The sequence below is a fragment of the Arvicanthis niloticus genome, chromosome 20, assembly GCF_011762505.2.
Source record: "Arvicanthis niloticus isolate mArvNil1 chromosome 20, mArvNil1.pat.X, whole genome shotgun sequence".
Classification (NCBI taxonomy): Eukaryota; Metazoa; Chordata; class Mammalia; order Rodentia; family Muridae; genus Arvicanthis; species Arvicanthis niloticus.
In genome coordinates this window covers 44,195,830-44,223,505 of record NC_047677.1, presented here as the reverse complement: position 1 = coordinate 44,223,505, position 27,676 = coordinate 44,195,830, and the positions used below count along the sequence as shown (strand labels likewise).

Sequence of the window (27,676 nt, the reverse complement as noted above, 5' to 3'; positions counted from 1 at the left end):
TACATACCACACACGTACATACCCCCCACACACACACACAAAATGAAACAGTGGATAGTAAGGTGATAGGAAATTCCAAGAAGTCTCATCCACTATTACTGATAATAATCAGTAATTCAGCATGAGTTTTTTGGAACATCTCAATGATTAGAGACTCTCCTGTCTTGAAGCTTGTTAACCCCAGCGCAAAGTTCTTTCTGGGCTCTAACCTAGCTGAGGGAGGGATGGGGAGCAACTTCCTTAATCTCTCTGGGATAAGTGAGGGGAATTGAGTCAGGAGAATTATGAGGCTAGAAATCTCAGGATGTCAAGCATCAGGAAAAGGAGAGGTGGCCCTGGAGAGATGGCTCAGTGGTTAAGAGCAGGTGCTGCTCTTACAGAGGACCTTGGTTTAATTCCCAGTACCCATGGGGACAGCTCAGCTCACAACCACCTATAATTCCAGCTTTAAGGGATCTGGTGCCCTCTTCTGGTCTCTGTGGGACCTGCACCCATGTGCTCATACCCCCAACACACATACACGTATTTAAAACTACTAAGAATAAATATTTAGTAAAAGCAGGGGATGTGGTTTTTCTCCTGTCTCTAAAGCATCTGGTATAATACTGGACATACAGTCAGTGCTCAATAAATGCACTTATTGGATGAGTGTTGTCTTGGCTACTTTTATGCTCCTCAGAGATACACGCAAGAACAGTTTCAGAGTGGAAGCATTTATCTGAGCTTATGAGATTGGAGGGTTCAGTCTTTGGCCACATGCTCTTCATGGGATTGTCTAGAGACTCATGGCCATGAGAGTGTGTGTCAGAGGAAGCTGTTCATGTCCTGACAGACAGGAGGCAGAGGAGGGGAGTGACTGAAGATTAAGTACATCCTTCGGAGGTACCCCTCCACGGTGACTTACTTCCTTCAATTTGGCTCTGCCTCCCTAAAGTGTTCACCACTCCCAAAATAGCACCACAATCCAAATCTACAGTCTCAGAGATACTTTACATTCAGATCATATCACATATTCTTTTATTATGAACGATTTCAGAGATTCAGAAGTATAGGGGGAAAATAACATATAGAAATAAATGCCTATAACTAAGGTATTTTGAGCTGGGGACAGGTCTCAGGAGTTAAAGCATTTGCCACATCAATGTGAGGACCAGTTTCAGCCACGTAAATGCCTTGTGGGCATGGTGGCTCACCTGTAATTCCAGCTTCAGAAGGCCAAGCAAGACAGGATCTCCAGAGCGAGCATGCTAACCAGGCTTGCCATTTCACAAAGTATCACAAGCCGGGTGTGGTGGTAAACACCTCTAATCCAGCACTTAGGTCACTGCAGGAGGATTGCCACAAGCTCAAGGCCAGTCTGGGTTATATAGAGAGTTCCAAGCTAGCTTGAGCTGTAGGACAAAGCAAAGCCAACCATCAGGTCCCCATGTTCACCCATGAAGACCTGATCCTTGCTGGTTAAGGGCGTAATTCCCACTCTCTCATTACCTGGCACCCCTTTGCCCGGTGTCTGCAACACACACAGGTGATCCATTGACACTTTTAAGTGTCTGTATCCTGCTATGGTTTTGAGGGGTGGGAATCCATCTTTACACTCTCATGAGATCCATTCAGACGCAGGTAGTTCTATTTCATTCATTTGAGCCATCCCCCACTCCCCCTGTATTTCTTTGTCACCACTCAGTGTGTGGATATTTGATGTGCTTTGTGGATTTTTCTCTCTGAATCACAAAGCTTACAACAATAGGGTTCTCCTGTGATTCTTGCCTGTGTATTTCCTTCAGGCATACCCCCAGAGGTAAAACTGCCACCAATAACCAACCGCCTGATCTTTAGTGTTTAGTTTACTAGTGTTAGCTTGTTTCCCAGTTGGCTACTGCCAGGTGGCACTCTGGCCCCTGGTGGAAAAGGTTCCCTGAGCTCACACCACACCCACATGTAGCATTTTCAGAATTAAGCAATGTTAATCTATAAATCACGTAAAAGACCTTCTTATGGTTGTAGTTTGCTTATCTTTGACCCCTAGAGAGAGTAAGTGGATTTTTTTTGTTTGTGTTTTTTTTTTCTTTTCATATTTTAGTCTATGAATTGCTTTGTTCATTGCCTTTTCCTAAAAAAAAAATGGTTTATTTGGCTTTTGTGGCTTGTTGTAGGCATTTATTGGGCTATTAACCTACTTAATAGGAAACATACTTAATATAACTATTAAGCATTAATACAGACACACTTAATCTATGCTTGTTTGTCATTCTGTGGTGCCTTTTACACACAGGTGTTCTGCATTTAAGTGAAACAAAATTGGTCAAGTTTATTGATAAGTAAAACGTATAGATAAGAACTACTGATTAACAAAAGTTAGTCTTATCAACTGATAGACACGTCTTATTTTTTTTGTTGTTGTTGAAGACACCACAAGGGTCCTCTGATTTGTAAGTTGGTTTCTGTCATTTACAATCTTTTTCGATTGATCTGTTTAGCTACTCTAGTCCCAAACCACAGTGTCATGTCTCCTAAAGATTTAATAGAAATTGAAGGTCTCGGGCCAGCAAGTTGGCTCAGCTAGTAAAGGCTCCTACTGCCATGCCTGGTGACCCGAGTTTGATCCCTGGAATCTGCCGTGAAGGAAAGAACTGACTTCTCCAAATTCATTCCCAGACTTCTGGCACAAGTGTTCAGGCGTGTGTGGTCTAAAACACACACACACACACACACACACACACACACTAAAACAATTAATGTAATAAAATGGTTTTTAAAGGACAGATTAAAAATAAAAAAGAATCCTAGCTCTCTGGCTGCAGAGATAGGTCAGTAAGTTAAACATTTGATACTCACTGTGAGTACCTAGGTTTGCATCCCTAGAACCTACGAGAAGCCAGATGTGGCTGGGGACATATGTTTGTGGCCCGGTGCTCCTGCAGAGGCACAGAAGGTTGAAGCAGGAATAACCTAGGAAGCTCAGGGGCAAGCCTGAGCTTGGGGCATGGGGAGTAGTGGACAAGAGATTCTGTCTCCAACAGGACAGAAGGGGAGGACTAACACCCCCAAGTTGTCCTCTGACTTCTGCACAAGCACTCACACACATGAACATGCACACATACGTGCAGGCATCATATGTACACACAGAGGCATCCTAGCTCTCTTACAGCAGGGACTCCTATGTTGTAATTCCCTTTGACTGTTGGTTGTTTTGAGACAGAGTCTCATGGAATCCGGGCTAGCTTTGAACTTGCTATATGTAGCTAAGGCTGGCCTCGAACTCCTAATTCCCCTGCCTCCACCATCCAAGTGCTGGGATTATAAGCGTGCATAACCATGCCCATCTGGGGGATGTTATTTTGTTGAAACCCTGTCTTGCTTTGTAGCCTAGACTTGCCTCAAACTCCTGATCCCCCTGCCTCAGCCTCCCATGTTCTGGGATTATAGGAAAGGGACACTTGACTACCTCCACTATCCCTGACCTTTAGCTATTCTTTGTAAATCTTTTCAGTACTATGAAAAAAGCTGACATTTTATTACAGCTGCTTGGATTCATTATTCACCGTGGGACAGTGGCATTTCTGCTCTTGAGTGTGGTGTGACTATGTATCTCCCATGAGTTTAAGACCTCTCTAATAATTGTGAGCCAGTTTTATCATGTTGTCCACAGTGATCTTACCAATCCTCTTGTTAGAGATAGTTTCTGGAAATCCAATAGAACCTTATGGACGAGTCTTCCACTTCTTTTTATTGCATATTGCTAGAATGTGTTAGGGAACCCATTGCTGGGTTCCCTTGAGACATTATAGTTCATCCGTACATTGTTCTGGTGTTTCTCTGAAGATTTCATCTATATGTCATAACCAGTTCTGGTTCACCTCTTCCGTGGCCCTGTTGTCGTGGTGAAATCTAATAGTCATTAGCGGTGACACATCCTCGCTTGGCTGCTGAATTTAAAGGAAAGAGTCACCAAGTTCCACCATTAAGAATGATGCTGGCTTTCGATTGGGAGATAGCCTGTATCAAACGAAATGCCCTTGGATTTCCAGTTTGCCACACAGTGGTGTGTGCGTGTGTGTGTGTGTGTGTGTGTGTGTGTGTGTGTGTGTGTACATGCATACATGTATGTGCTCTTCACATAGACTGCATACCAGACTTCTGTGGAAGCTGAAGAGAGACATCAGGTGTCCCTCTCTGTCACTCTCAGAGCGACATATTTTCTTTGTATTTGCTTGAGAACAGGATTTCTCACTGAACATAGAGCTGGCTGGCAGCCAGCAAACCCTAGCAGTTTTCTGTTCTCTATACCCCACTCCCACCCCTACCCCAGCACCGAGGTTCCAGGTGTGCACGCTTGCTTTTTCACCGGACTGCTGGGGACCCGAACTGAGGTCCTCATGCCTGGACAGCGAACTCTCTTACCCACTGAGCCGGTCTCCTCAGCTCTGCTACACACTTTTACCTGAGCGTATACATTGTACCCATTTTGAATTCCTACCGTGTACCTAGAGCTACTCTGCCCCAGAGAACAGTCCAGAAATATCCTGTCCAAAAGAATCAAAACTCCCATGGGAAGACTGATCTTGTTACATATGCTGCTTTGGTATGAAAGTCGGCACCACAGCAAGGGGCAGAAGTGGGCAGTGACTGCCCAGTCACTGGGCACTCGTAGGTGGGCAGGGCATCAGAGATTTTCAAGGCTGTGAGGGAGAAAGACATTCTCAGAGGAAGGAAGATGTGAACATAATCCCAGAGATGCCTGATGTGTATGTATGTGGGTTGGCCAGAGAACTGGTACTGGCCGGAGAGCCAGTGTTGGCCATCATGCCAGGAACGGGCTCTGCTCTCTCTCTTAGACACTTACACTGCACCAGGAACTACATCCACCTGAACCTGTTTGCATCCTTCATCCTCCGAGCACTGTCCGTCTTCATCAAAGATGCCGCCCTCAAGTGGATGTACAGCACGGCTGCCCAGCAACACCAGTGGGATGGGCTCCTCTCCTATCAGGTGGGTGGTGCAGCCTGGGGAGCCTTGGATGTGTGGACACTGGTCAAGGAGTCCACTGCATAATCCTTGGATGGATGAAAGCAAAAGTAGCCCAGACATGGCCTTAGGGAGTCACTGTATGATGGGAGAGGCAGTCCATAATGGAGAATCCCTAGTATTATGGGAATCTACCATGGGAAGCTCCTAGTCTGATGGCAGAAGTGGTACACCATGGGGAGCCCCTAGTGTGATGAGAGAGGCAGTCTAACTTGGGGAGTCCTAGGTAGATGGGAGAAGGCAGTAGAACATGGGAAACCCCTAGTCTGATGTGAGAGGCCATCTACTCTGACAGGCCTACTTTGATGAGACAGAACACCTTAAGAAGCCCCTTGTCTGATGGAGGAGACATTCTACCATGGAGATTCCCTAGTATGATGAGAGAGGTAGTTCAACATATAGAGCCCTTAGTCTGATGGAGGAGGCAGTCCACCTTGGGCAGTTAAGAGACTGCCACAGGGAGTTCAGTCTGTCTGATTCAGGGAGTTCTCTGGACACAGAGCTGAGTTTGAGTCTTGGCTCTACCTTGTACTGGCTGTATACTAGTCCAGACACATCACATGACTTCTCCATGGCTCAGTTCTCCTCCCAGCACGGGGGCAATAGCAGGTGCTTTCTTCTCAGGAGAGGGAACATTCAATGACCTAAAGCAGAGAGAGTTTCCAGCAGTGACCCTGGCCATATGGAAACTCCTTTGTTTCATGTTAACCATGATAGGACAGTGGCCAGGCCAGGCCCATCGAGGAGTGACAAGTGGGGCACGAGGCAGGGCTACTGTTCCCCCATGGGACCCTTCTTTGTCCCTAGGACTCTCTAGGCTGCCGGCTGGTGTTCCTGCTCATGCAGTATTGTGTGGCAGCCAACTACTACTGGTTGCTGGTGGAAGGCGTGTATCTGTACACGCTGCTGGCCTTCTCGGTGTTCTTGGAACAGCGCGTCTTCAAGCTCTACCTGAGCATAGGCTGGGGTAAGGCCCATAGCCGTTCACCTCACCACCTCCATGGAGTCCTGCAACAAGGGCTGGAAGACCCCACACTACCATATATATATATATGTTTGTGTGTGTATATATCATATATCACATATCATATTATATCTATATATTTTATATGATACATTATATTATATGTTATATATTATATGTTATACATTATACTTTGTGTTTTATATTTTATATTATATCATATTTCATATATCATAGGTCATATATCATATTATATTTATATATTTACATATTTTATATTATACATTATATTATATGTTATATATTATATGTTATACATTATACTTGGTTTTATATTTTATATTATATCATATACCATCTATCATAGTATTGTATATAGTATATTTATATGATATATATCTTTTCTTAGTAGATACTTTCATTCTCATATGGCCAAATGTCACCCCCCAGCCCCAACCCCCTTAGCCCTCTACCACACCACTAAAAGTCAGGACACTGTCCTCAGATACTTCTACTCTTGGGGTCCTATGGGAGAGTGCTTCATTTCCAGTGCAGAGCAACCTGAGGTCCTGTGGGGGATGCTACATCCTGGGCCTCACAGTGGGCAAGGCATAGACAAGTGAACAGGATACAGGCTAACATAGGATGCTAATCTGATGATGAAGCAAAGGACTCAGGGGAGAGCCAAGCTGGGAGGAGTGACCAGCTGAGGAAAAGGGTGGACTGTAGATGTACCTGGAGCCCAGCTGGAAAGGTTCTAGCCAAAAAAGTGTACTGAGAACCATCAGGTACTTTTTTTTTTTTTTTGCTGGAACATTTCTGGTTGTGTTTCTACCTCTCGCATCATGGAACCCTCGTGGAGGACAGAGAGGGATGTAGTTTGGTTGAGGTGGGGCTGGGTAGGTTGTAGCCCTATGGAAACAGGGAGACATATGAGGGCAATCCCTCCTACAGGGACCAGTGGGTACCCCCACCTGGAACAGACAGAAGACAGGCCTGTGCTCAGTCCTCCTTAATCTACCCTTGAAGTTCCAGAGTTTTCTTCCATGTGCCAAGCCATCAGATCCTAGAGCTATTCTGATCCCTCCTGGCTTCTCAGCTTAATCACGGCAGACTAAGCTCTCCCATCCTGGTCCTGTTCAAAGCAGGAGATGGGGGAAGGGTGACAGGTCCTTCCAAAATGCTGCTTGGTGCTGGAAGCACCCTTCTTTACGAGGGGTTGCCAGCTCACCTTCCAGGAAGCCACCTCAGGGTTGAGAAGCCCTTAATCGGGGGTTATCATGATCGAAGTATTAAGGTTCCTAAGACCTGTAGAGCAACAGGGCAAACAGTAGGTATTGGGTCACAAGAGGCTTCTAGCTTTCTGGCTCTGAGCCTTGTCTACTTGTCAAATGCAGGTCTTAGCTTCTGCTTTCCCACTCAGTCCCTTGATGATTCTCAGATCGCTATATAGATAAAAGTGGCCCTGGCTTCGGCACACAGAGATCTCTAATGGACCCTGTCCTTCCTCTTCCCCCAAGACCCAGCCTGTTTTACCAGATCTTTCCTTCCTTCCTAAGCCTCTCTATCCTGACAGACAGCCCCATCAGGTGGGGCATCTGGAGAGTCCTGATGCTCCCTAGGGGTGGGTGCAGGGACAGACCATTAAGGAACTCAGGGATGGGCTTCCTCCATGTCGGGGACAAATAGTGTCTGTCCATTCTAGGAAATAACATCAGCGCTGTTTGTATCTGTCACCATAGCAACCCAAGGGCAGGACCAGCCAAAGGGATGTGTATAGAAAAGCAGGGAGTTGGTAGGGATCAATGGAGACAGAGGCTGCTCTGGAGTTCTCAAAGTAGGAGATGGGGGAAGGCTGCCAGGTCTTTCTTGCCTATCCTAGCTCAGGGTTCAGAACCCTTAGAGGGGCGGTCTCTTTCCCAACCAGAACATCTTTTCTTGAGGAAGTGGGGCAGGGAGAAGAAGGGTCAGAGAGAAGACAAGAGTCACAGAGAGACCTGCATGTTGTCACTCTTGACAACACCCTAGCCCAAGTCAGAATGCTGCAAAGCAACTTCTGGCTTCCCCGTGCAGCTGAACTGATGAAATGCAGCCTGCAAGGATTATGTCACCTTGGCAGGTGGCAGGGCTCCTGTTTCTTTACCAGGGCCTTGTTTGCCAGATGTTAATGGATGGATGAAGCCCGCCAGGGGTAGCTGGCGGCATGAGTAAGCTCTCTCATACTAGAGTGAGGTCTCAGAGAGAAAGAACATGGCTGATGTGGGACACACAGCTGGAAGTTCCCATACATGGGTGGCCTAAGAAATGGCACGTTCTTGTCTAGAGCACTTTCCTTCTCTCACTGATATATTTATTCTAAACCTACTGGGCATATTCTATAGGGTAGGGTCTACGCTATGCCCTAGGCTCCTCCTTGGTCACTCCATTATTTCTTCAGTCCCATGAATACCTGGTTATAAAACATCATGGATGTCGGAATGGCTGATCTGTGTAAAAATAAACAAACAGGACAGGGAGAGATGGACCTACAGGCTGAAGACAGGGAGGATGGAGCATCAGAGAGTTTCCTGGTCCCCTTCCCATCCTGCTGTACTGATCCTATGCTACTTGAGGGTCTATCCTGGGGTCTCACAGCCAAGACTCTGGAGATGAATCCTGGTAAAAAGCCCGATACACAGAGGGTCTGGACCATGAAGAAGTCTGTAAGGAAGGATGTGGAACATTAATATGAAACCCTGAACCTCCATTCTCCCCAAAACTCAGACCAGCCTGTTTTAGGGCCAGGGAGGGAGAGAGACTTGGGGTACGAAGGGTCTGAGGTGTGGAGAGGACCCGGGCACTGTGGCAGCAGCTCGGACCTGCCGGCTCTGATCTCTCTGTCTTTCCTCCTCTTCATCAAGGAGCACCGCTGCTGTTTGTTATCCCCTGGGGCATCGTCAAGTATCTGTATGAGGATGAGGGGTGAGTGAGGATCCTGCCGCAGGAGAGTGATGTGCTGGGGTCTCACGCTTCTCAGCTCTGGGAGTCTTGAACCCTGGAGCATACGTTTCTTCCCTGTCGGGGAGGATCTGTGTGGGGTCAGCAGGAGTTTAGCGTATGAATTCAGTCTGTCATGTCCACTCCCTGAACCTGCCCTGACACTGTAGGATGATCGATACTTCTGGTCTTTGTAGTCCATGGTGCCTCACTGATGGGTTTTATGAACATCGGAGTGAATAGCCTATCGTTTTGTGCATGTGACTGTTTGCAGCAATCAGTGAAGATAGGGGGAGGCATGGGTATCTCTCTGTGTGTGTGACCATGTATTGAGGATTTGGGGCTGGAGGGCGGGGCATGGAATGCTTTGCAGGGCTCTGCATGGATCTGCCGCTGGGTGTAGCACTTTATCTGGCCTCGGGCACACGTACGGCACTAGCCCCCTGAGGGCTCTCTGAGTCCAGCTGGATGCCTTATGAGCCCCTCTCTTCCTCCCCAGCTGCTGGACTAGGAACTCCAACATGAACTACTGGCTTATCATCAGATTACCCATTCTCTTTGCTATTGGGGTAAGTGACAGAGTTTGGGGGTTGGAGCAGAAGCTGGCGGACCTGGACTGTGACCAGGCTAATGACTGGGAGAGAGAATGAGAGCTCCCAACTCCCCTCCCCCCCCACCCCCACCCCCCCCACCCCCCCCACCCCCACCCCCACTGCTCATGTGCCCTGCAGGTCAACTTTCTTATCTTCATCCGGGTCATCTGCATCGTGGTCTCCAAGCTGAAGGCTAATCTCATGTGTAAGACTGACATCAAATGCAGGTACATTAACCAAGCTGGCTACAGGGGTGCCCTCAGCCTTCCCTTCCAGCAGAGAGAAAATCTAGGGTGCTCTGTTTGGAAATCTCTTTTCCATCCAGGCCTGGTTTATAACCCCTAGCCTTTCCCCTCACTCTATTCTTAGCAGCCCCTGGACTTTTGAAGTCTTGACCTCTGCCCCCATCCCCCACATCTCGGCAGCCAGTCAGGGGCATTTCAGTGAAGAGTGTTCATGGCTCAGCAGAAACGGGGAGGTGGAGGTGGACACAGAGAGGAAAGAACAGTCTGTGCACAAGCCCAGAATGACCCTAGTGGTCTCGCCCTCTCTCCAGACTTGCCAAGTCCACTCTGACGCTCATCCCGCTTCTGGGGACACATGAAGTCATCTTTGCCTTTGTGATGGATGAACATGCCCGAGGAACCCTACGCTTCGTCAAGCTGTTCACCGAACTCTCCTTCACTTCCTTCCAGGTGACCCAAAGTGACCTGGGGCCACTTCCCTGGGATGTCCCAAAGTGAGGGAGGGGCGGGCACCAGCCAGAATGATGCAGATAGATGGGAGAAATGGGTAGGCTGAGACCTGGGAGAATAAGCCTGGCTCCGAGCAGAGCCAGAACATGTGTCCCCAGGTATTTGGACATATAAATCAGTCTTCTCTGGAAGTCCATAGGACAAGAAGACCTCCTGGCTGTGTGGGAGTCTTGGCATCTAGAGAAAGATATGGCCACCCGCTAGCATCCTGCCAGGTGACTTATACACACAATGTATTTAGTTCTCCCAGGACTCACAGTTGAGAGATTGTCCCCATTTCACATAACTGGAAACTGAGGCCTAGAGATGTTAAAACAAGATTTCCAGGGTGTCGTGTGGCTTTGCCTGGGGTGACATGAACAGACAGACATCAAATCACCCCAGATGGAATACTGACAACCAACCAAAGAAATGATTCTACTGAAGTCCAGTTGAATCAATGTGCTTGTTGGGGTTGGATACAGGAACATGGGAGGCTCAAAGACAGTGGCATCACTGAAAAGCCCACACCATGGCTGATAATTCACAGAAGCTGCATCCCTGGAGCTCCCTGCACAAATTTGCAGGCAGCTCCATGGAGCAGAGTCTTCTCTCTGCATCTGCTGACTGCTCATATAACCCAGTGGAGGGGCCTTGTATCTTTCTGAACTTCCTGAGTCTTGTAAGTTCTAGGACCTTCCTGGGTCTTATGAGCCTCCTCTCTCTTTTCAGGAAGGAATATCTTAAGTCAGAAGAGCTAGCCGTACCACACAGGGGTCACACAGGTTCAAAGCAGGGAATCCATCCTCCTCACTAACATTAGCTGATACAGCACAGGTGGAAACTGTAAGAAACCAATGCTGGAGAGATGGCTCAGTAGTTAAGAGCATTTGGTCCTCTTACAGAGGACTCAAGCTTGGTTCTCAGCACCATGTGTTCTTATACAATTGCCTGTTACTCCAGCTCCAGGGGATCAGCTGCCCTCTTCTGGCCTCTAAGGGCTCCTACACATATGTGGTGCATATAAAGTCACACACACACACACACACACACACACACACACACTCATGCACATACACATAATATGCTCATGAATGTGCATGCACACCCAGACACACACACACACATGCACATGCACACACAGAGTAATGCACATACACGCTCATGCACATACACATATATGTTCATGTGTGTGTGCACGTACACACACACAACACACACACACACACACACACACACACACACACACACACACACACTTTATTTTGGAAAATTTAAAAGAAAACAAACCATCCTTGTCTATACCCAAGCCTGCCCAGGCTACCCAATCTAAGGAAAGGGGTATCAGGGGCTGGTTGTCCAGTTGCTTCCTTTGGGCTCCCTTCCTGCTAACATGCATCTTGTTTCCAGGGCTTGATGGTGGCTATCTTGTACTGCTTTGTCAACAATGAGGTAAGGTCTGAGGAGGGATGGTAGGGACCCTGTGGAGGCTGCTGCCATTGGCTGGTAGAGGGCTGTGCAGTGAGGCCTCAGTGCAATCTTTCTAGTTGAAACCTCTGGTCCTTTCACTATGGCTGAAATTTGAGGTGACATCTTGCCTTTCTCCTCTTTTCTGCACTCTCCCCAGCAACACACATGTGCATGCGCAATCACAAACACACCACACACACACACACTCACGCAGACTGCACACACAATTGAAGAGAGAGCTTAGGCATGACTTAGCCTTGCATTAAAGGGTTACTGTTGACTACTTCAAGCAGGGGTATCCAACCTTCCGACCCTGCGGCCTTTCACTGTCATCCACAAATGATTCGAGCCACATCCGGCCCTATCCTAATATGCGTGCGGTCATTAGGCTGCAGGTTGGGCACACCTGATTTATTGCAAAGTGATTCGACACACACGTGCCCAAGCCACTCTTGTGGCCTCTGCCCACAAGAGCTGTTCTCCAGACCTGGGGTTGCCATGGCAATGCCAGGTACTTGTGACCTGAGAAGATGGTTTGAACATTTGTCTCATGTGGTTGTCAAGGCCTGCACCAGCTGCTGGTGCTGCTGGTCTGTGGGTATCGGGGACAGGGGAGGGAGGCACTGGCGATGGATTGAATATGGCTTCTGTCAAAGGGCCAAAGTGAAGTAGCTGAGGAGCCCTGAGGGCTCATTCTGTTCTGTACTGCCAAGCTGTGTGACTTCAGGCTAGCCACCTTGTCAAGCTGTGTGACTTCATGCTAGCCTCCTTGTGGTTTTTTTTTTTTTTTTTTTTTTTTTTTCTAATACCCAGGGGTCAGTAGAGGTAAGAAAGATTTACCAAACCTGGGGACCAATCTGGTACTGAGTCAGGGAGGGCACTTGGAATGTGATGGTGGGCTTTAGTGCAGAAAGGGTTAACATTAGATGGTGCAGATGCCAGGCCATTCATTCATTCATTCATTCATCCATTGGGTTATTAGCACATTAGATGGTACTCATGCCAAGCCAGATCATTCATTCATTCATTCATTCAATCACTTATTCATTGGGGTATTAGCAGTGTATGTATGTACCATAGAGCACAGATAAAGGTCAGAGGATTGGGGGATTTGACTCTCCCCTCTTCCATGTAGGTTCTGATGAGCCAACTCAGGTCATCAGGCTTGGTGTCAAATGCCCTTACACACCAAGCCAACTCCCCAGCCCCAGGGTCGTTCTTTGTTTTACTTCTCTCACTGATCAACAAGAGGACCTCATGTCAGAGGCCGATTTGTTGAGTGGTCATTCATTTGACTCACTGAAGCAACTTGCAGTGAGTGCCCAGTGTGTGTTGTGAGCACTGTGCTGGGAGCACGGGTGCTCAGGAGGAAGATGTAGTCATGACTGTCAAGTGCTCTCTAAGTGGAAAGGAGACATGGCCAGAGACCTGCTAGGCTTCTAGAGTTTCGCATGCAGGAAGCCAGTAGTTAGGAGCGTGGAGTTGGAATCAGGTTGCACCTGGGCTCTAATCCTAGATGAGCCCTGGGGAAATATTTACCTGTTCTCCTCAGCTTCATCACCTTGACTTGAGGAGTGGTGGCTGCTTCCCTGTGTTAAACAAGACAGCGTCCCCTTTTGGATATGTATGTACACATGCACATACACGTGGAAGCTGGGGGCTGCGCCAAGTGTCTTCCTCAGACACTCGCCACCTTGTTTTGAGACAGTGAACTCTGGCTAAATCTGGAGTTCCTCAGTTAGCTAGAAGCCCAGGGATCCACCTGTCTCTTCCCTACCCCACCCCTCTTGTGCTGGGCTTACAGATCTGAGCCAATGTGCTCAATTTGTTTTTAAGATTTATTTTTATATGTAGGAATGTTTTACCTGCATGTATGTCTGTGCGCCACATCTGGAGGCCATAGGAAAGGTATTGGATCCCTATTGAGCCACAGATGGTTACTGGGACTCGAACTTGGGTCCTCTGGAAAGGCAGCCAGTACTCAAGTCCTCTCCTCAGGTTTCTGAAGCAAGCAATTTAGTGGTTCTTGAGAACAACTCTGATGACTGGGGATACCATGGAGGCTCCGGAAAAAGTACTAAGGGACACAGGATCGAGGGATACCATGTGCTCTAAGTCCTGCTGGTTTGGCTGCGCCTCGGCATACCAATTTTCTTTCCCTTCTTCTAAATGGGAGACTGAGAGATTTGCATTCCTGCAGCTGTGCAGAAGGGAGCTATCTTTGGGCTCAATGTCTCTCTCCCAGCTGTCAGCACTGCACAAGCCCAACTAGGCAAGGCAGCTGTAGGTGGTGTCTCCTCCACTTCCTTCTCTTGCCCTCTAGGTCTGGGCTCTATGACGCCATCTGGGACACCAAGACGCCCTGGCAGGCAGTCGCTGGTTGATCTTAGCTCCAATCAGCACAGAAGTTCTTATAAGGGATGGCTTTTGGCCACGCAGGGTGTCTGGCTGGGCTTAAGGCTTGATGTACGACAAGGGAAGAGTAGAAGAGGAGTGTTTGCCTAGGGGCAGGTAGAGGCATTGGCAGGGATCCTGTTGCAAACAGCCAGCCGCTGGCAGCCGGCCCTCCTGATGGCTTGGGACTAAAAGGAACACAGTCCCCAGACAGTCCAAGGATGGAAGAGCAGGCAACGAGAATAGCTCCCAGAAGAGGGATCCAGCCCTCAGGACAAGCTGTGTGGCTTGTAACACAGCTTGTAGCCCTCTCTTGAGTCACAGAACCTTGATGGAGCCACAGCGTTCACACGCAAGCCTGGGCACCTGGGATGGCGGAGATCAGAGCTCCTCCATGTTCTGTGTAACTTTCTGCCCAAGCAATCTGATCCTCTAGCATGCACCCTGCTGAGAAGTCTCTTCCCCTGGGGAACACCTGAGCTCAACACGATGGGGAAACTGGGTTGGCTGAACTTGAGTAGGCAAACTGCCTAGCCAGGTTCCCATCAGTTTTTCTGAATAAGATGGATCCAAAGCTGGGCACAGAAATCCCCCTTGCTTTCTTCACATCTTCTCTGTCCTGGAAGGTTCAGAGACTGAGTGGAAATCTGAAGGGAAATCTGGGCTTGATAATTCATGCTTGTCATTCCCACTATTGGGGGGGGGGGGGCTGAGGTAGGAGGGTAGAGAGTTCAAATCCAGCCTGAGTTACATCATGAGACTTTGCTGTCAGAAAACAAAGGATGGCCGAGCAGTGGTGGCGCACGCCTTTAATCCCAGCACTTGGGAGGCAGAGGCAGGTGGATTTCTGAGTTCGAGGCCAGCCTGGTCTACAGAGTGAGTTCCAGGACAGCCAGGGCTACACAGAGAAACCCTGTCTCGAAAAACAAAAAAAAAAAAAAAAAAGAAAGAAAGAAAAGAAAAGAAAAAGAAAACGAAGGACGATAAACCCAAACAGAGGGAAGCAAAAGTTCCTCAGGGAGTTTAGACCTCTGTGGGAGGCCTCACCAGAGTTAGGGGTGGGGTATGCCTTCCCCCTTTCAATTGTCCAAGCCACACAGCGAGAGCCTTTTATAAAGTGAGACTCCATCTTCACCGGCTCGCTCTCTCTCCACCTCACTCTCTTCCATTGAATAAAACTGTGATGGATTGTAAAAGGTACTTAGCTGAATCACTGAATTTAGAGATGGAAAGGGCCAATTAGCTCATCAAGCCCATCTCTCTCCAAAGGAGAGGGCAGAAAACAGGAGACAACAATAAACAATTTTATTGGGATATTAATTTAGGCGCCTGAAGACCTTGACTCGTGTCTTGTAATATAACCCAGTGGATTTTTTTTTTCCCCCTCTTCCCTGCTAATGTAATAACAGGGCCATTTTGCGGGCGGTTGGTTTGCCTGATGGCTCTCTGCTTCCCTCTCTTCTTTCCCACGGAAGGTCCAGATGGAGTTTCGGAAAAGCTGGGAGCGCTGGAGGCTGGAGCACTTGAACATCCAGAGAGACAGCAGCATGAAACCCCTCAAGTGTCCCACCAGCAGCGTCAGCAGTGGGGCCACGGTGGGCAGCAGTGTGTATGCAGCCACCTGCCAGACTTCCTGTAGCTGAGCCCCAGGGCTGTTCTTCCTGTGGTCTTTGCTGTTAGCTGGGTGGCCATCCCAGGTGGGAGAAACCCTGAGGACATGGAAAGTGAGGGACACAAGGCGTGCGCACGCGCGTGCACACACACACACACACACACACACACACACACACACACACACACACTTTGCTTTCCTCCTCCAAACCTATCAGACAGACAAGTGGGCAGTGCCTCCTGGGACCTAGACACATGTTCTCCAAGGAGAACAGCCTGCTAATTTAATCACCATGGCAGGAAGAGAGGAAGAAACAATTGCTGCTGTGATGAAGACTTCTTCCTGTTAAAGCCACAAGGCCCTTGGGGTTCCCTCGGACAGAACAGCAAGTCAACCCCGGGCTCCCACTCAAGGGCGATTGCTGATGGGTGGAAGTGGGGCTTTCGGAAGGAGGCAGTTCCATGAAACACCTGCACATTGGAGGTCTCAGCCAGCACAGAGCACAGCAAGGTGAGCCGGCTGTGCTGTGTGCATGGCTGGCACGGTCACCTGCATCAGCCTGCCTCTCGACAAGAGGCTTGCTTCCTCTGTGCATCTGGATTGTGGCCGTTCCCTCATCTGCCCATTCTTTTGCCATCCTGCCTTTTCCTTGGGGGAGGGGGATTTGTTGAAGTCATACCGTGCAGCTGTTGCTGGAAGCGTCTGTGAGTGGTATTGAGGAGATGCTCAGAGGTAGTCTTTGCCCATGCCCACTTCTCGCCTGGCCCTTTAAGCCACTTTGCCCTTGGCTTCTGCCATGCCTAGGGTACTAGGGCAGGTCCCATGGTGAGAAGCCCAGATGTGGTGTATGGACCCTCAGTTCTGTTGTAAAGATGCTCAGATACCCTCTAGGGTTCATCTAAAGGAATATCCCCCCTAGGGGTGCTGCTGACGTTAATCTAGAGGACTAAGGGATTTATTGCCTACACACCTCCACCTCATCTGTGACCAGAGTCTAGGCCTTGGACGACAATTGGGGTATAATCCTCTGACTTCAGAGGCTATGACCCAGAAAAGACTCATCCACTGAAACCAACTCCCCTGCCTCCACCTTTGAAATCCTCCCACTTTGAGCATATATAGACTTTACCCTTTTCTTTTCCTTTGTGCCTATTCAAACATATAATTCTGATTTCTCTCACCCAATGGAAGGAAGTACTAGATCATGGCTGTTGTTATGTTTGAGGGAGTGAGGAGAAAGTGATTGATTTGATCCCCCCACTGTGGTTGATAAGTAATGCCTGACCCACCTCCAGACTCCTCCCACACATAATGAGCAGCAGATAGAGCACGGTGGAGGGTTCATATATCACACTTGCCCCCCCCACCCCCTTCCAGCCACTGTGAGAAAGCTGTCAGAAGACAGCACTGCAGAGACCCAGACCTAAAGACTGCCCCCGCGGGGAAGTAGGCAATGGCTTCTTAGAGACCAGAGCTGAAAAAGCATCCTAGTAGTGCAGACCTCCTTTGAGGTTGGGGTTGGGGTGGCTTTAATTGTATTCTCTCATGAGGCTGATCTCTCCCTCCCCCTGTGGAGAGTGGGAGACCCTCCTCAGTGCTTACACTAGACACATTCTCCTGTGCCCCTTGGAGAGGCATGAGGCATGTATGGGAGATAATAACAGGCCATAAAACATGCCAAGCAGAACATATCCTTCAAGCTTCAACAGACTGTTGTGTCTGTTAATAGGGAAGTGAGACCTCAGGCTAAAGAAAGGAGCCATGCAGCCCAACTGCCTCCTTGACTAAGACAAGGAGTTCGGTGGGGGAAGTGGACCCAGGGTCCTCCGCATCCTAAGGAATGGGCAGGTTTTTTCCAGTGGGCACCTCTTTCTTGTTTCCACTCTGGGAACTATGGAAAGACAAACGTGGGATAAACTGGGAACTTTCTAGAACCATTAATTACACACAAGTGAAGGGGAAAGACAGATATAATCTCCCTGAAATAAATTTTCCAAGGGAAAGATGCCGAGAGAGTCTAGGCAACCCAGTGGGAGCTTTAATGTGGAGTTCCCCCCACCCTAGAACTCTGGATTCTTGGGTTCATTACACCCCACATCCCAAGACTGTTAATACACGTTTCCCTCTCAGATCCCTGTTACTGAAGAAGTCTTTGCCTGTCTCTGAGTTCCTGTACTGTTAGTGTTTTGGTTTTTTTTTTTTTTTTTTTTTTTTTTTTTTAATGGCACCACACTCCCTCCGAGCTCTCTCTAAACTTGCCTACGCTAAATATAGCTCCCCCAGGTCTGGGAACAATCCGATGCTATGTACTCTGAAATTCCACTAGCTGTTTACATGCCTCTGGCCATAAGTCTAAGCCTGGCACTTGCTGAGAATTCTCTGACCGCCCCTGACCCTGTCCTGGGGCTACTATTGCTAGCCTACAGGGTATAAGCGGTAGCTTTGTTGGAGACACACGTGCAGGCTCACGTGCTGGTTGTCGATGTTTGATGGCTTCAGCACTCTGGCCAGCTCCTGGGAACAGGGTAAGGGCTGAAACCTCCTCAAAGACTCTTCTTCTATTCTCCTTCAGTCTTTGAACACCTAAATCACCAAGCTTTACAAATCACTTACACCCCAAGACTGCCTTCTCTTTCGAATGACGCTGGGGAGGGCAGACATGATTTCACTCGCCCCAGCGCTCCTCACACTGAAGACAACACTAATGGAGTGATCCTGACGAGCCCTCCTGACTTTGGCCTACAGAAGCTAGGAGAGTCTTGCAAGGATTGCTGGGGGCTACAGCACCAGGCTGCCAGTGCAGCTGGGCCTCTGGGCAGGTCAGGTGAAAGCATACATGGTCACTCAAGATGTGTCAAGATCGAGTCCTCGTGTGACCTGGGTTTTATATTGAAGAAGAAATGGAACAGCAAAGGCAGACCCATGTGTTGTGATGAGAGGAGGCCGAGTGTGTTTTAAAGTCTATTCTAGTACTTTCCTTGTTCTTAGAATTAAGAGAGAAGGGGCGGGAGAGATGGCTCAGTGGTCACGAAGGTGAACTCTTGAAAAGGACCAGCATTCAGGTCCTAGCACACACATCAGGAGGCTCACAACCCCCTGTAACTTCAGCTCCAGGGTACCTGAACCCCTCTTTTGGCTTCCAATGAAATCTACACATATGAGGCACACACACACACACACACACACACTGTACCTGACACCCTCCTTTGGCTTTGATTGAAACCAGCACACATGTGACATACGAACACCTCACGCAAACATACATACATACGTATATACATACATAAAAAATAATATCTGCATAAACAAATCCAGAGATGAAATACACACGAGCAAAGAACAGGGTTGATATTTGAGGGCTCAGCCACGGGATCATTTAATGCCTCGTCTTGAATTTTTTCAGATTCATCTCTCTGTTTGAAATATGCTGGTGGGCACACAAAGGTGACTGAAAGAAACAAAATGCTGACTGGGTACCTCATCTTTCCCTCTCCCTGAATTCTGGGGGGGATCTCACAGAGCATCAGATGGTACAGTGCTCTGAAGGATGGTAGAGTCTCGTCTTCACCTGTGCCTGAACTGGCTGTGTTTCAGCCATTTGAGGCAAAGAACACTCGGCGTGCCTGTGCTTGTCCTGTGCAGTCCAGCCCAGGGTGAGGAGATGCTGTGGTTGGATTCAGCCCTCCTCCACCATGAAGGTCACAGGATTGCACCAGCCACAGTGGGGCTGGATGGGAGGCTGGCAGATGTATTCCCTCCATGCACAGACAGGCCTCCCATTATCACTAATGTCTGCAACGTGCTCCGGGAAGGCAGAATAAGTTTCAAAGGTTTATATTCCATCTGCTGAATTGATTCTAATCTACAGGGCCGACTCTGCTTTGGGACCCTAGGAGGCAAACAATTTTTTTTTCCCCTGATCCTCAAATCATAAAACACAGGGATTGATCCTGCTAAGACAGCTATGCAAATGGCATGTTAAATATTCAACAGCAAGGAAATCAGAGTCAACTTTAATGTGGTGGTGGGGGGGTTCCCCCCTCAGCCTTTTTTTTTTTTGTGGCTCAAATAAGTTTTCCTTGGTGAGAAAAGAGGTCCAGTTTGAGAAACTTCTACCAACATTGCCATGTGTCTATGCTGTTTGCAACCTGAACCATTTCTCTGGGCCTGGGGAAGACCATGTCTAGAAACACCATTCAGGACGAGCAAGATGGCTCGGCAGGTAAAACCGCTTGCCTCCAAGTCAGATGGCCCAAGTTTGATGCTGGGTCCCACATAGTGGAAAGGATTGACTCCCAGCATTGTCTTCTGACCTTCGTGTGCATGGAGTGACATGCATGTGCCCCCTTCCACGTACACTTACCCACATAGGAAACAAATAGGTGTAACTTAAAAAGGAAACCTAAAAGAATGGCAGCAGACACATTGCTTTGGAAAAATATTTTCTTAAATAAAGAAGCATGGGCAACCGGTGTGATTTCAAGAGCTTTCCTTGGTGCCATGGTGTGTTTAGAGCATCCATGATTATTTCTGCTCTGCTCATGGGTTGATTGGCAGGAAACAGATGGGGCTAGTGGCAAATTAGAACAGTAAATAAGACACCTCGTTAAGAAGCGCAAAAAAAAAAAAAAAAAAAACCCATCAACTTTTGCTTTGTCGTTAAGGACCTCACTGTGTAGCGCAGGCTGGCCTAGAACTTCCCCGTCCGGGGGCAAAACAACAAACGGAAGGGGTGGTATTTTAAAAGTGTATTGAGAGGACTTGAAAGTATGCTCAGGAAGATGCACATAACATAGAACGGGGAGAGGCTGGGCTGGTGAGGTGGCTCAGCGGTTAAAAGCACTTGCTGTTATTCTAGCAAAGCGGAGTTCCATTCTCTGCACTGGTTTGGTGGCTCACAACCATCCAACAGGTATGTATGTGGTGCATACACACACAGAGATAAAACCTTTATACAGTAAGATAAATAAATCTAAAGGAAAAAAAAACCAGAATCAAAGCAGAAAGCCAGGGGTGGTGGCTGCTATCTGTAATCCAGGTCCTTGTGAGGCTAAGGCAATCATGTGGGCTAAAGTAAGACCTGTTGTGATGGTTTGTATATACTCGGCCCAGGGCGTGACACTATTAGGAGGTGTGGCCTTGTTGGAGTGGGTGTGGCCTTGTTGGAGCAGGTGTGGCCTTGTTGGAGTAGGTGTGTCACTATGGGTGTGGGTTTTAAGACCCTCATCCTAGCTACCTGGAAGTCAGTCTTCCTTCATGCTGAAGGGATGAAGATGCAGAACTCTCAGCTCCTCCTGCACCATGCCTGCCTGGATGCTGCCATGTTCCTACCTTGATGATAATGGACTGAACCTCTGAACCGGTAAGCCAGTCCCAATGAAATGTTGTCCTTATAAGGGTTGCCTTGGTCATGCTGTCTGTTCAAAGCAGTAAAACCCTCACTAAGACACCTGGTCTCTACAGAACAAAACAAAGCCCACAGAACTGGAGATGCTGAAGTGTCTTAGACAGCTGACAGAATGGCACTAGCATTCTTTTGAGACAGGAAGAGCGTTGTCTGTGGGATTCCCTGGGAACCTGCTGGCCACACTGGCTCCGGAGATCAGGGAAGCTATTTTCACTCCCTCCCCTCTTCTTCAGATCCATTTCCGAGTCCCATCCCCAGCTCAGACACAGACCACCTGCTGTGGCCTCTTCTTCCTCTGTGCCCCCATTCTTGGGGGGACTACCAGATCCTGGTGGCACACCCTGCTTTCCTCCTTCCTGTAGACTCCCTCGGCTTCCCCGTTCTATCCCAGTCCCATTTCCGAGTATCAGCTCCCAGTACTTAGAAGCCTATTCTATGTGGAAACCCCAGTGGCCACACCTGACAGGATCTCAAAAGCATTTTCTACCAGGCAACTCACAGCCACCACACTCTCCTAAAAACCAGAGAAGGCAACAGACACCAATGAGCGGAAAGCCCACCCAACAAAGACAAGAGCGGATATCAGCACCTAGCATTGTAATCATCCCAAACTCAGATGCTTAGATGTCAGTATAAAAACAAGATCAATAATGGCCAGGGCAATATGTCTCTTCTAGAGCCCAGCAACCCTACCACAGTAGGCCCTGAGATGTGCAATATAGCTCCAGCACAAAGCAAGGACTTCAAAATAGTCTTTACGAACAAGAACCTCAGAGGCAAGCCTCACCAACAGAAAGCAAGAGATGGGAGAGAGGATCTCCGGCATTGAAGATATAATAGAAGAAATGGGCATCTCAGTCAAAGAAAATGTTAAATCAAAAAAAAAAAAAAATCAGGCACAAAACATCCAAAAAATCTAGGACACTATGAAAAGATCAAACCTATGACTAATAGAAAGAGAAGAAGGTGAAGAAACCCAGGTCAAAGGCACAGAAAATATTTTTCACAAAAGCATAGAAGAAAATGTCCCTCAGCTAAAGAAGGAAATGACCATGGAGGTACAAGAAGCATACAGAACACCAAATAGACTGGGCCACAAAAAGAAATTCCCTATGGCACAGACTGGTCAAAACACGTACAGAACAAAGAACAAACATTAAAAGCAGCAAGGGGAAAAGACCAAATAACATATAAGGGCAGACCACTTAGAATAACATCTTACTTTTCAATGGAGACTCTAAGAGCCAGAAGGTTCTGGACAGATGTTCTATAAACTCTAAAGAGAGCACAGGTGCCAGCCCAGATGACTATACTCAGCAAAGTTTACAATCAGGAAAGAAAGACATTCCATGATAAAAAACCAAATTTAGGCAGTATCTATCTACAAATCTAGTCCCTACAGAAGATGCTAGAAGGACGACTTCAACTTGAAGGTGTCAGCCACACCCTAGAAAACACAAAGAATAAATAATGTCAGACCAGCAACTCAAAAGAGGAGGGGGAACCCAAAGTATAGCAAAATAACAGGAATCAGCAAACACCACCCACTGCTTAACTCTCAACATAATGATCTCAGTTCCCCAAGGAAAAGACACAGACTAACAGAGTGGATATGAAAACAGGATCCAGCCTTCTGCTGCTTCTAGAAAACACATCTTATTGTTGAGGATAGAGATGACCTCAGGGTAAAAATATGGACATAGTCCAAAGAAATGGACCTAAGAAACAGCCCAGCGTAGCCGCTTGAATATCTGACAAAATAGACTTCAAACCAAAGCTAATTCAAAGGGATAGAGAAGAACACTGTAGACGCATCAGAGGAAAAACCTGCCAGGAGGATATTGGAATTCTTATCATTTATACACCAAACACAAGGGCCCCCAAGTTCATAAAAGAAAGACTCCTGCAGCTTAGGTCACATATTGACCCTCCTACACTGATAGGGGGTGACTCCAATACCCCACACTTACCAATAGACAGAGCATCCAGACAAAACCTAAACAGAGAAATGCTGTAGCTACCTGAAGTCATAAACCAAATGAGCCTAATGGATATTCAGAGTATCCCACCCAACCACAAAGAAATATACTTTCTTTTCTGCACCTCATAGAACTTTCTCCAAAACTGACCACATACTTGGACACAAAGCGCATCTCAACAGATATAAGAAATTTGAAACTACACCCTGCATCTTACCTGACTGCCATAGATTTATAGTTGGATGTTAATAAAGACAGAAACAATGGAAAGCTTACAAGCTCGTGGAAAGTGAACAACTCATTACAGAATGAAAGATGGGTCAAGATGGAAGTTAAAACCTTTCTAGCATCAAACTAAAATAAAAATGCAACACACTGAATTTACAGGACACAGCAGAGGCAGTTTTAACAGACAAGTTCATCGCACTGAGGGCATTCTGAAATGCTCAGTTTCCAATTTTTTTTCACATGTATATGATCCATATAGGGTTATGACCCACAGTCTCAAAGCCGGGTCTGACAAAGTCATCCATCAAGATCTGTCCCAGACAGTCTGGAAAGATAGCGTGAAGTCTGTTCAAGTCAATACGTCTTAACCACATAGGAATCAAGAAAGGATCTGCTTCCCTGGCTCCGCTTTGACTTCCCAGCTGTATGGTCGGTCCTTCCGTTTGCCCTGTAGAAGATGAGAATCTGTAGGTATAGACCTGTAATCCCAGCTGCTCAGGAGGCCAAGGCATGTGGATCCCAGTGTGGTCAAGGTATGCTTGGGCAGTGAAATCCAGAGAGTGAAGTCCAAGGTTATCCTAGGCAACTTAGTAAGACTTCAGCTCACAGGAAGGTCAAAGAGGCATACTGTAGTCGCTTAAAGTGCTTTCTCTGGGATGTAGGAGGTTCTAAGTTAAATCCCTGCTGCCAGGGATAAACAAACAAACAAAGCTAGCCTCTTTCACCTCTACCCCATGCATGACCCTCTTACCCCACCACTCTGCTGAAAAAGTCATCTCATAATTTTGTCGGTACCGCTTTAAATATTTACAGTGACCACGTGAGCACGATTGGCAGCCGGGACTTCTGTCGTAGTACAGTTCCTTCTTCTTCTTCCTTTGCTAGTTGTCTTTTTGTTTAGGCTATCCACAGAAGCCTTTTATGTCCCTCTTTCTCAACAGTCAGTCTGCAGTCACCAATACCATGGCACAAGTAGCTTCCTCGTCCCTCACAGTCAGCAGAAACACACGTTGTGGACATCCACATGGTCTCTGGCGTCAGCACATGACCCAGACCTCAGCGTGGTCTCCAATGGCAGTACAGACCACAGACATCAACATATCCTCTGACACTGCATGGCCCCAGGCACCATCATGGCCCTGGGAGGCAGGACAGGCCATTCACATCAACGGACTAGACTTTACCACAGCCTCAGGTGGCAAAGCAGGCCACTCAAATCAATATAGCCTCCCGGAGGCAGCATAGGCAAGGGACGTCAACAAGGACCATGCACGTCAGCATGTGTTTGTTCACTGTAGCAGTGAAGACATCTCAGACAGCTCTGCGTGCAAATATTCATTACAATGAGTTGTTGGTCTGGTTGGTTTCTGAAGCACCATAAATACTGGACCACTGCTGAGACTTCTCTCAGGCATCCTGCTGTTGGATAGAGTCAGGATGATGTAGCAGCTAGTCAGAGGGTCCAGGTGCTGATTCTGGTGAGCTCCTGGCTATTGCACATCTCCTTGTCCTTGAAGTTTGCCACCCGAGGTTCACCAGACTCCACTTGGAGGCTGCAGGCAGCTGCCCTGCACTCTCCTAGGGCAAGCACCTCAGGCCTCTGCAACAGCGACTCCATGCTGGATGCTTGCTGAAGGGCCTAGGACCAGTCCTTTTCAGTTATCACATGTTTCCAAGGGAGCTCCAGGCCGCTGCACACCACCCTGTCCTCGGTGGTCACAGATAAACTCAACAGGCATGCCTGTTGAGCTTGTAGGCTGTGGGCTGAACGGCTGCCCCACTTTCTCTGTCTCCCAGTAGGGCAAGCAGCACAAGCCAAGGCCATGGTGGCTCCATAGTGGGAGCCTACGCGGTTTACACTTGTGTCTGTGAGCCGTGCTTCTTCCTGTCGCCAATGCTGGCAGATCCGGGGCTTCTCAGCAAAGACTTTTGTCAGCTCGCAGTCTGCTGGCTGAGACGTGGTAACAGAGGGTACAGATTCATCATTCCCCACGTGGGGCTCCATTCCACCATCTTTCTGTCTGATTTGGTGAGTCCACATCTTAAAAGCGTCTTCCCATAAGACTGCCACGCCCCCCATCTATTGCGGGGCCCTGGAGACGCCTTTTCTGCTACCGCACGGCCTTTCACGGGTCTCTCGGACTCCGCAGAGCTCTGCGGTGGGACCCGTTGGCGTCTGCTACCATCTTTTATTTCCTACCTTTAGTTTATTTTTGACTATGAAGGTAGCTGTGTGTTTGTGTGGGGGTATATGCACGCGAATGCCCAGGACAGAGGGCAGAGACGCCTGTTGGATCTCTTGGAGCTGGACTTACAGATAGTTGCGAGCAACTTGATGCAGGTGCTGGAAACTGAACCCAGGTTCTCTGAAAAAAAAAAAAAAAAGCACATATGCTCTCAATCACAGAGCCACATTTGTGCTCTGTGATTAATTAATCACAGGCTGATTTCAGCCTTGCTCTCCAAGCTGGGGCCGTCAGCCTGGCTTCCTCTATAATGATGGGCGGTATCCCCTGAACCCTTGGGACAAGGACGTGGAAATAGTTAAAAGTTTTGAGAAGTGTGCTTGAAGATTGAGTGTGAAGGGAAGGTTGGATGACAAAGAAGCATGGGCCACTTTGGGGGAGAATAGATATATTTATTTAATTGTAAATATGGGTTTTATGCATATAGCAAAATTCGTCAAATTGTGACAATCTATCGTCACACGTCAATTACATTCCAAAGAAGCTTCAACAATATAAAGAAAGGTGATATATATATATATATATATGTTTAATTCTTAATTAATATTAATTTTAAATTAATATTTAAATTTATCTACCTATGCTCATAGCAAGTTCATGGGGAAGCAGTTACCCTCAGTAGTCCTGGTAGAAATGCAAACTGTCACAGTCTCTCTCAGGAGAAATCAGTAACACAAATGACAAATATGTCTTTAAGAGAGAGAAAGAGAGAAAGAGAGAGAGAGAGAGAGAGAGAGAGAGAGAGAGAGAATACATACCAAACACACACAGTCAGAAACACAAATGACGCCTGTACAAAAGTGTTCATCAGTGCATCACTTGTAAGAGCAAAGGAATATGTGCATTAAATCACCATCACCGACAGGACAGCTGCTAAGGGAAGCACGACGCAGCTGAAGAGAGTGCTATCTCCCTCGGAGCCTCTCCAAGGGATGGTGATGGCTCAGCGGCTAAGAGCAAACACCGCTCTTACAGATGATCCAAGTTCAGTCCCGAGCACCCACCTCCGTCTCTGGGGATCCAACACACTCTTCTAGTCTCTACAGACACTGTGCTCAGGTGGGCACATCCTCACACACAGACACACGTTAATTACAAATAAAACGAGCCTTAAAAAGCACTGCTGTGGACTTGCCCACCGGTGCGTTATCAAGTGGAAATACATGATGGAATGCCGGGCACATCACATTTCTGCAAATGCTGCATATCCGGGTCAGGGCAGTGGCTGCTTCTGGTATATAAGCGTGTAAATCTTCACTGAACTGTGCATTGGAGAGAAATATGCTTTATATATAAGGTGCACCTCTGCAAGGTTTTCCCTACTTAGAAAGAGGTAAAGGAGGGGCAGCCAGGGAAATACAGACAGTAGGCATGTGGCTATGGAAAGAAAGGAATTTATGAAGTGACAGGAAAGATTTCTTTCTTTCCCTCCCTCCCTCCTTCCCTCCCTCCCTCCTTCCCTCCCTCCCTTCCTCCCTCCCTCCCTTCCTTGGGAAGACCAAAGCATGTCTAAATGCCCACGGCTGATGGGAAAAGCAGTTAGACTAAGACCGAGCTACTTGTATATGATGATACACGCCTGGAATCCCAGTCCTTGGGAGACTAAAGCAGAATAATCACTGTGTTTGAAGCAAACCTGGGCTGCATAGCCAATTCCAGGCTAGCCTGGGCTACACAGTGAGATTCTGGCTCCAAAACAAAACAACAAAGACAGGAAGAGAGTTTTCATATGAGAACGCAGAGGTCTAATCAGGAAGACGCTCCCTAGGAGGCCGGGAGGATGGGAGAGTCCAGGTTCTAGCAGGGCCGGGTACACTTAGGGCTTAGGTATGGAGAGTCATCCCCTCTGTCCCAGGTGCCGAAGGGGAGGATGGGGGCAGGCACAGGAGGCTCATGGGATTGGGAACAGCTCTTCCAATCATCTTCCATAAACGGTGCTAGGGCAACGTGGCTTGAGGTGGGAGTGAGTAGAGGTAGAATTTAGAAAGGGGGACTATTTGAAATAGTCGTTCAGAAAGTAGGGTGACAACGGGAATATAGAGGCCAGT

At 47.8% G+C, this 27,676-nt stretch overlaps 1 protein-coding gene across 1 annotated transcript in view; it reads left to right on the top strand.

Moving 5' to 3' along the window:
- The window catches only part of Glp1r (glucagon like peptide 1 receptor), a 38,857-nt gene extending 18,629 nt beyond the window's left edge, over positions 1-20,228 (top strand). The window contains exons 6-13 of the mRNA XM_034524475.2: positions 4,836-4,989; positions 5,833-5,992; positions 8,890-8,950; positions 9,465-9,534; positions 9,697-9,785; positions 10,115-10,253; positions 11,703-11,744; positions 15,632-20,228. Of these exons, the coding sequence (XP_034380366.1) occupies positions 4,836-4,989; positions 5,833-5,992; positions 8,890-8,950; positions 9,465-9,534; positions 9,697-9,785; positions 10,115-10,253; positions 11,703-11,744; positions 15,632-15,799 (883 nt within the window). The 3' untranslated portion in view covers positions 15,800-20,228. The remainder of the gene's footprint in view (positions 1-4,835; positions 4,990-5,832; positions 5,993-8,889; positions 8,951-9,464; positions 9,535-9,696; positions 9,786-10,114; positions 10,254-11,702; positions 11,745-15,631) is intronic.
- The last annotated feature ends 7,448 nt before the right edge of the window (positions 20,229-27,676 follow it).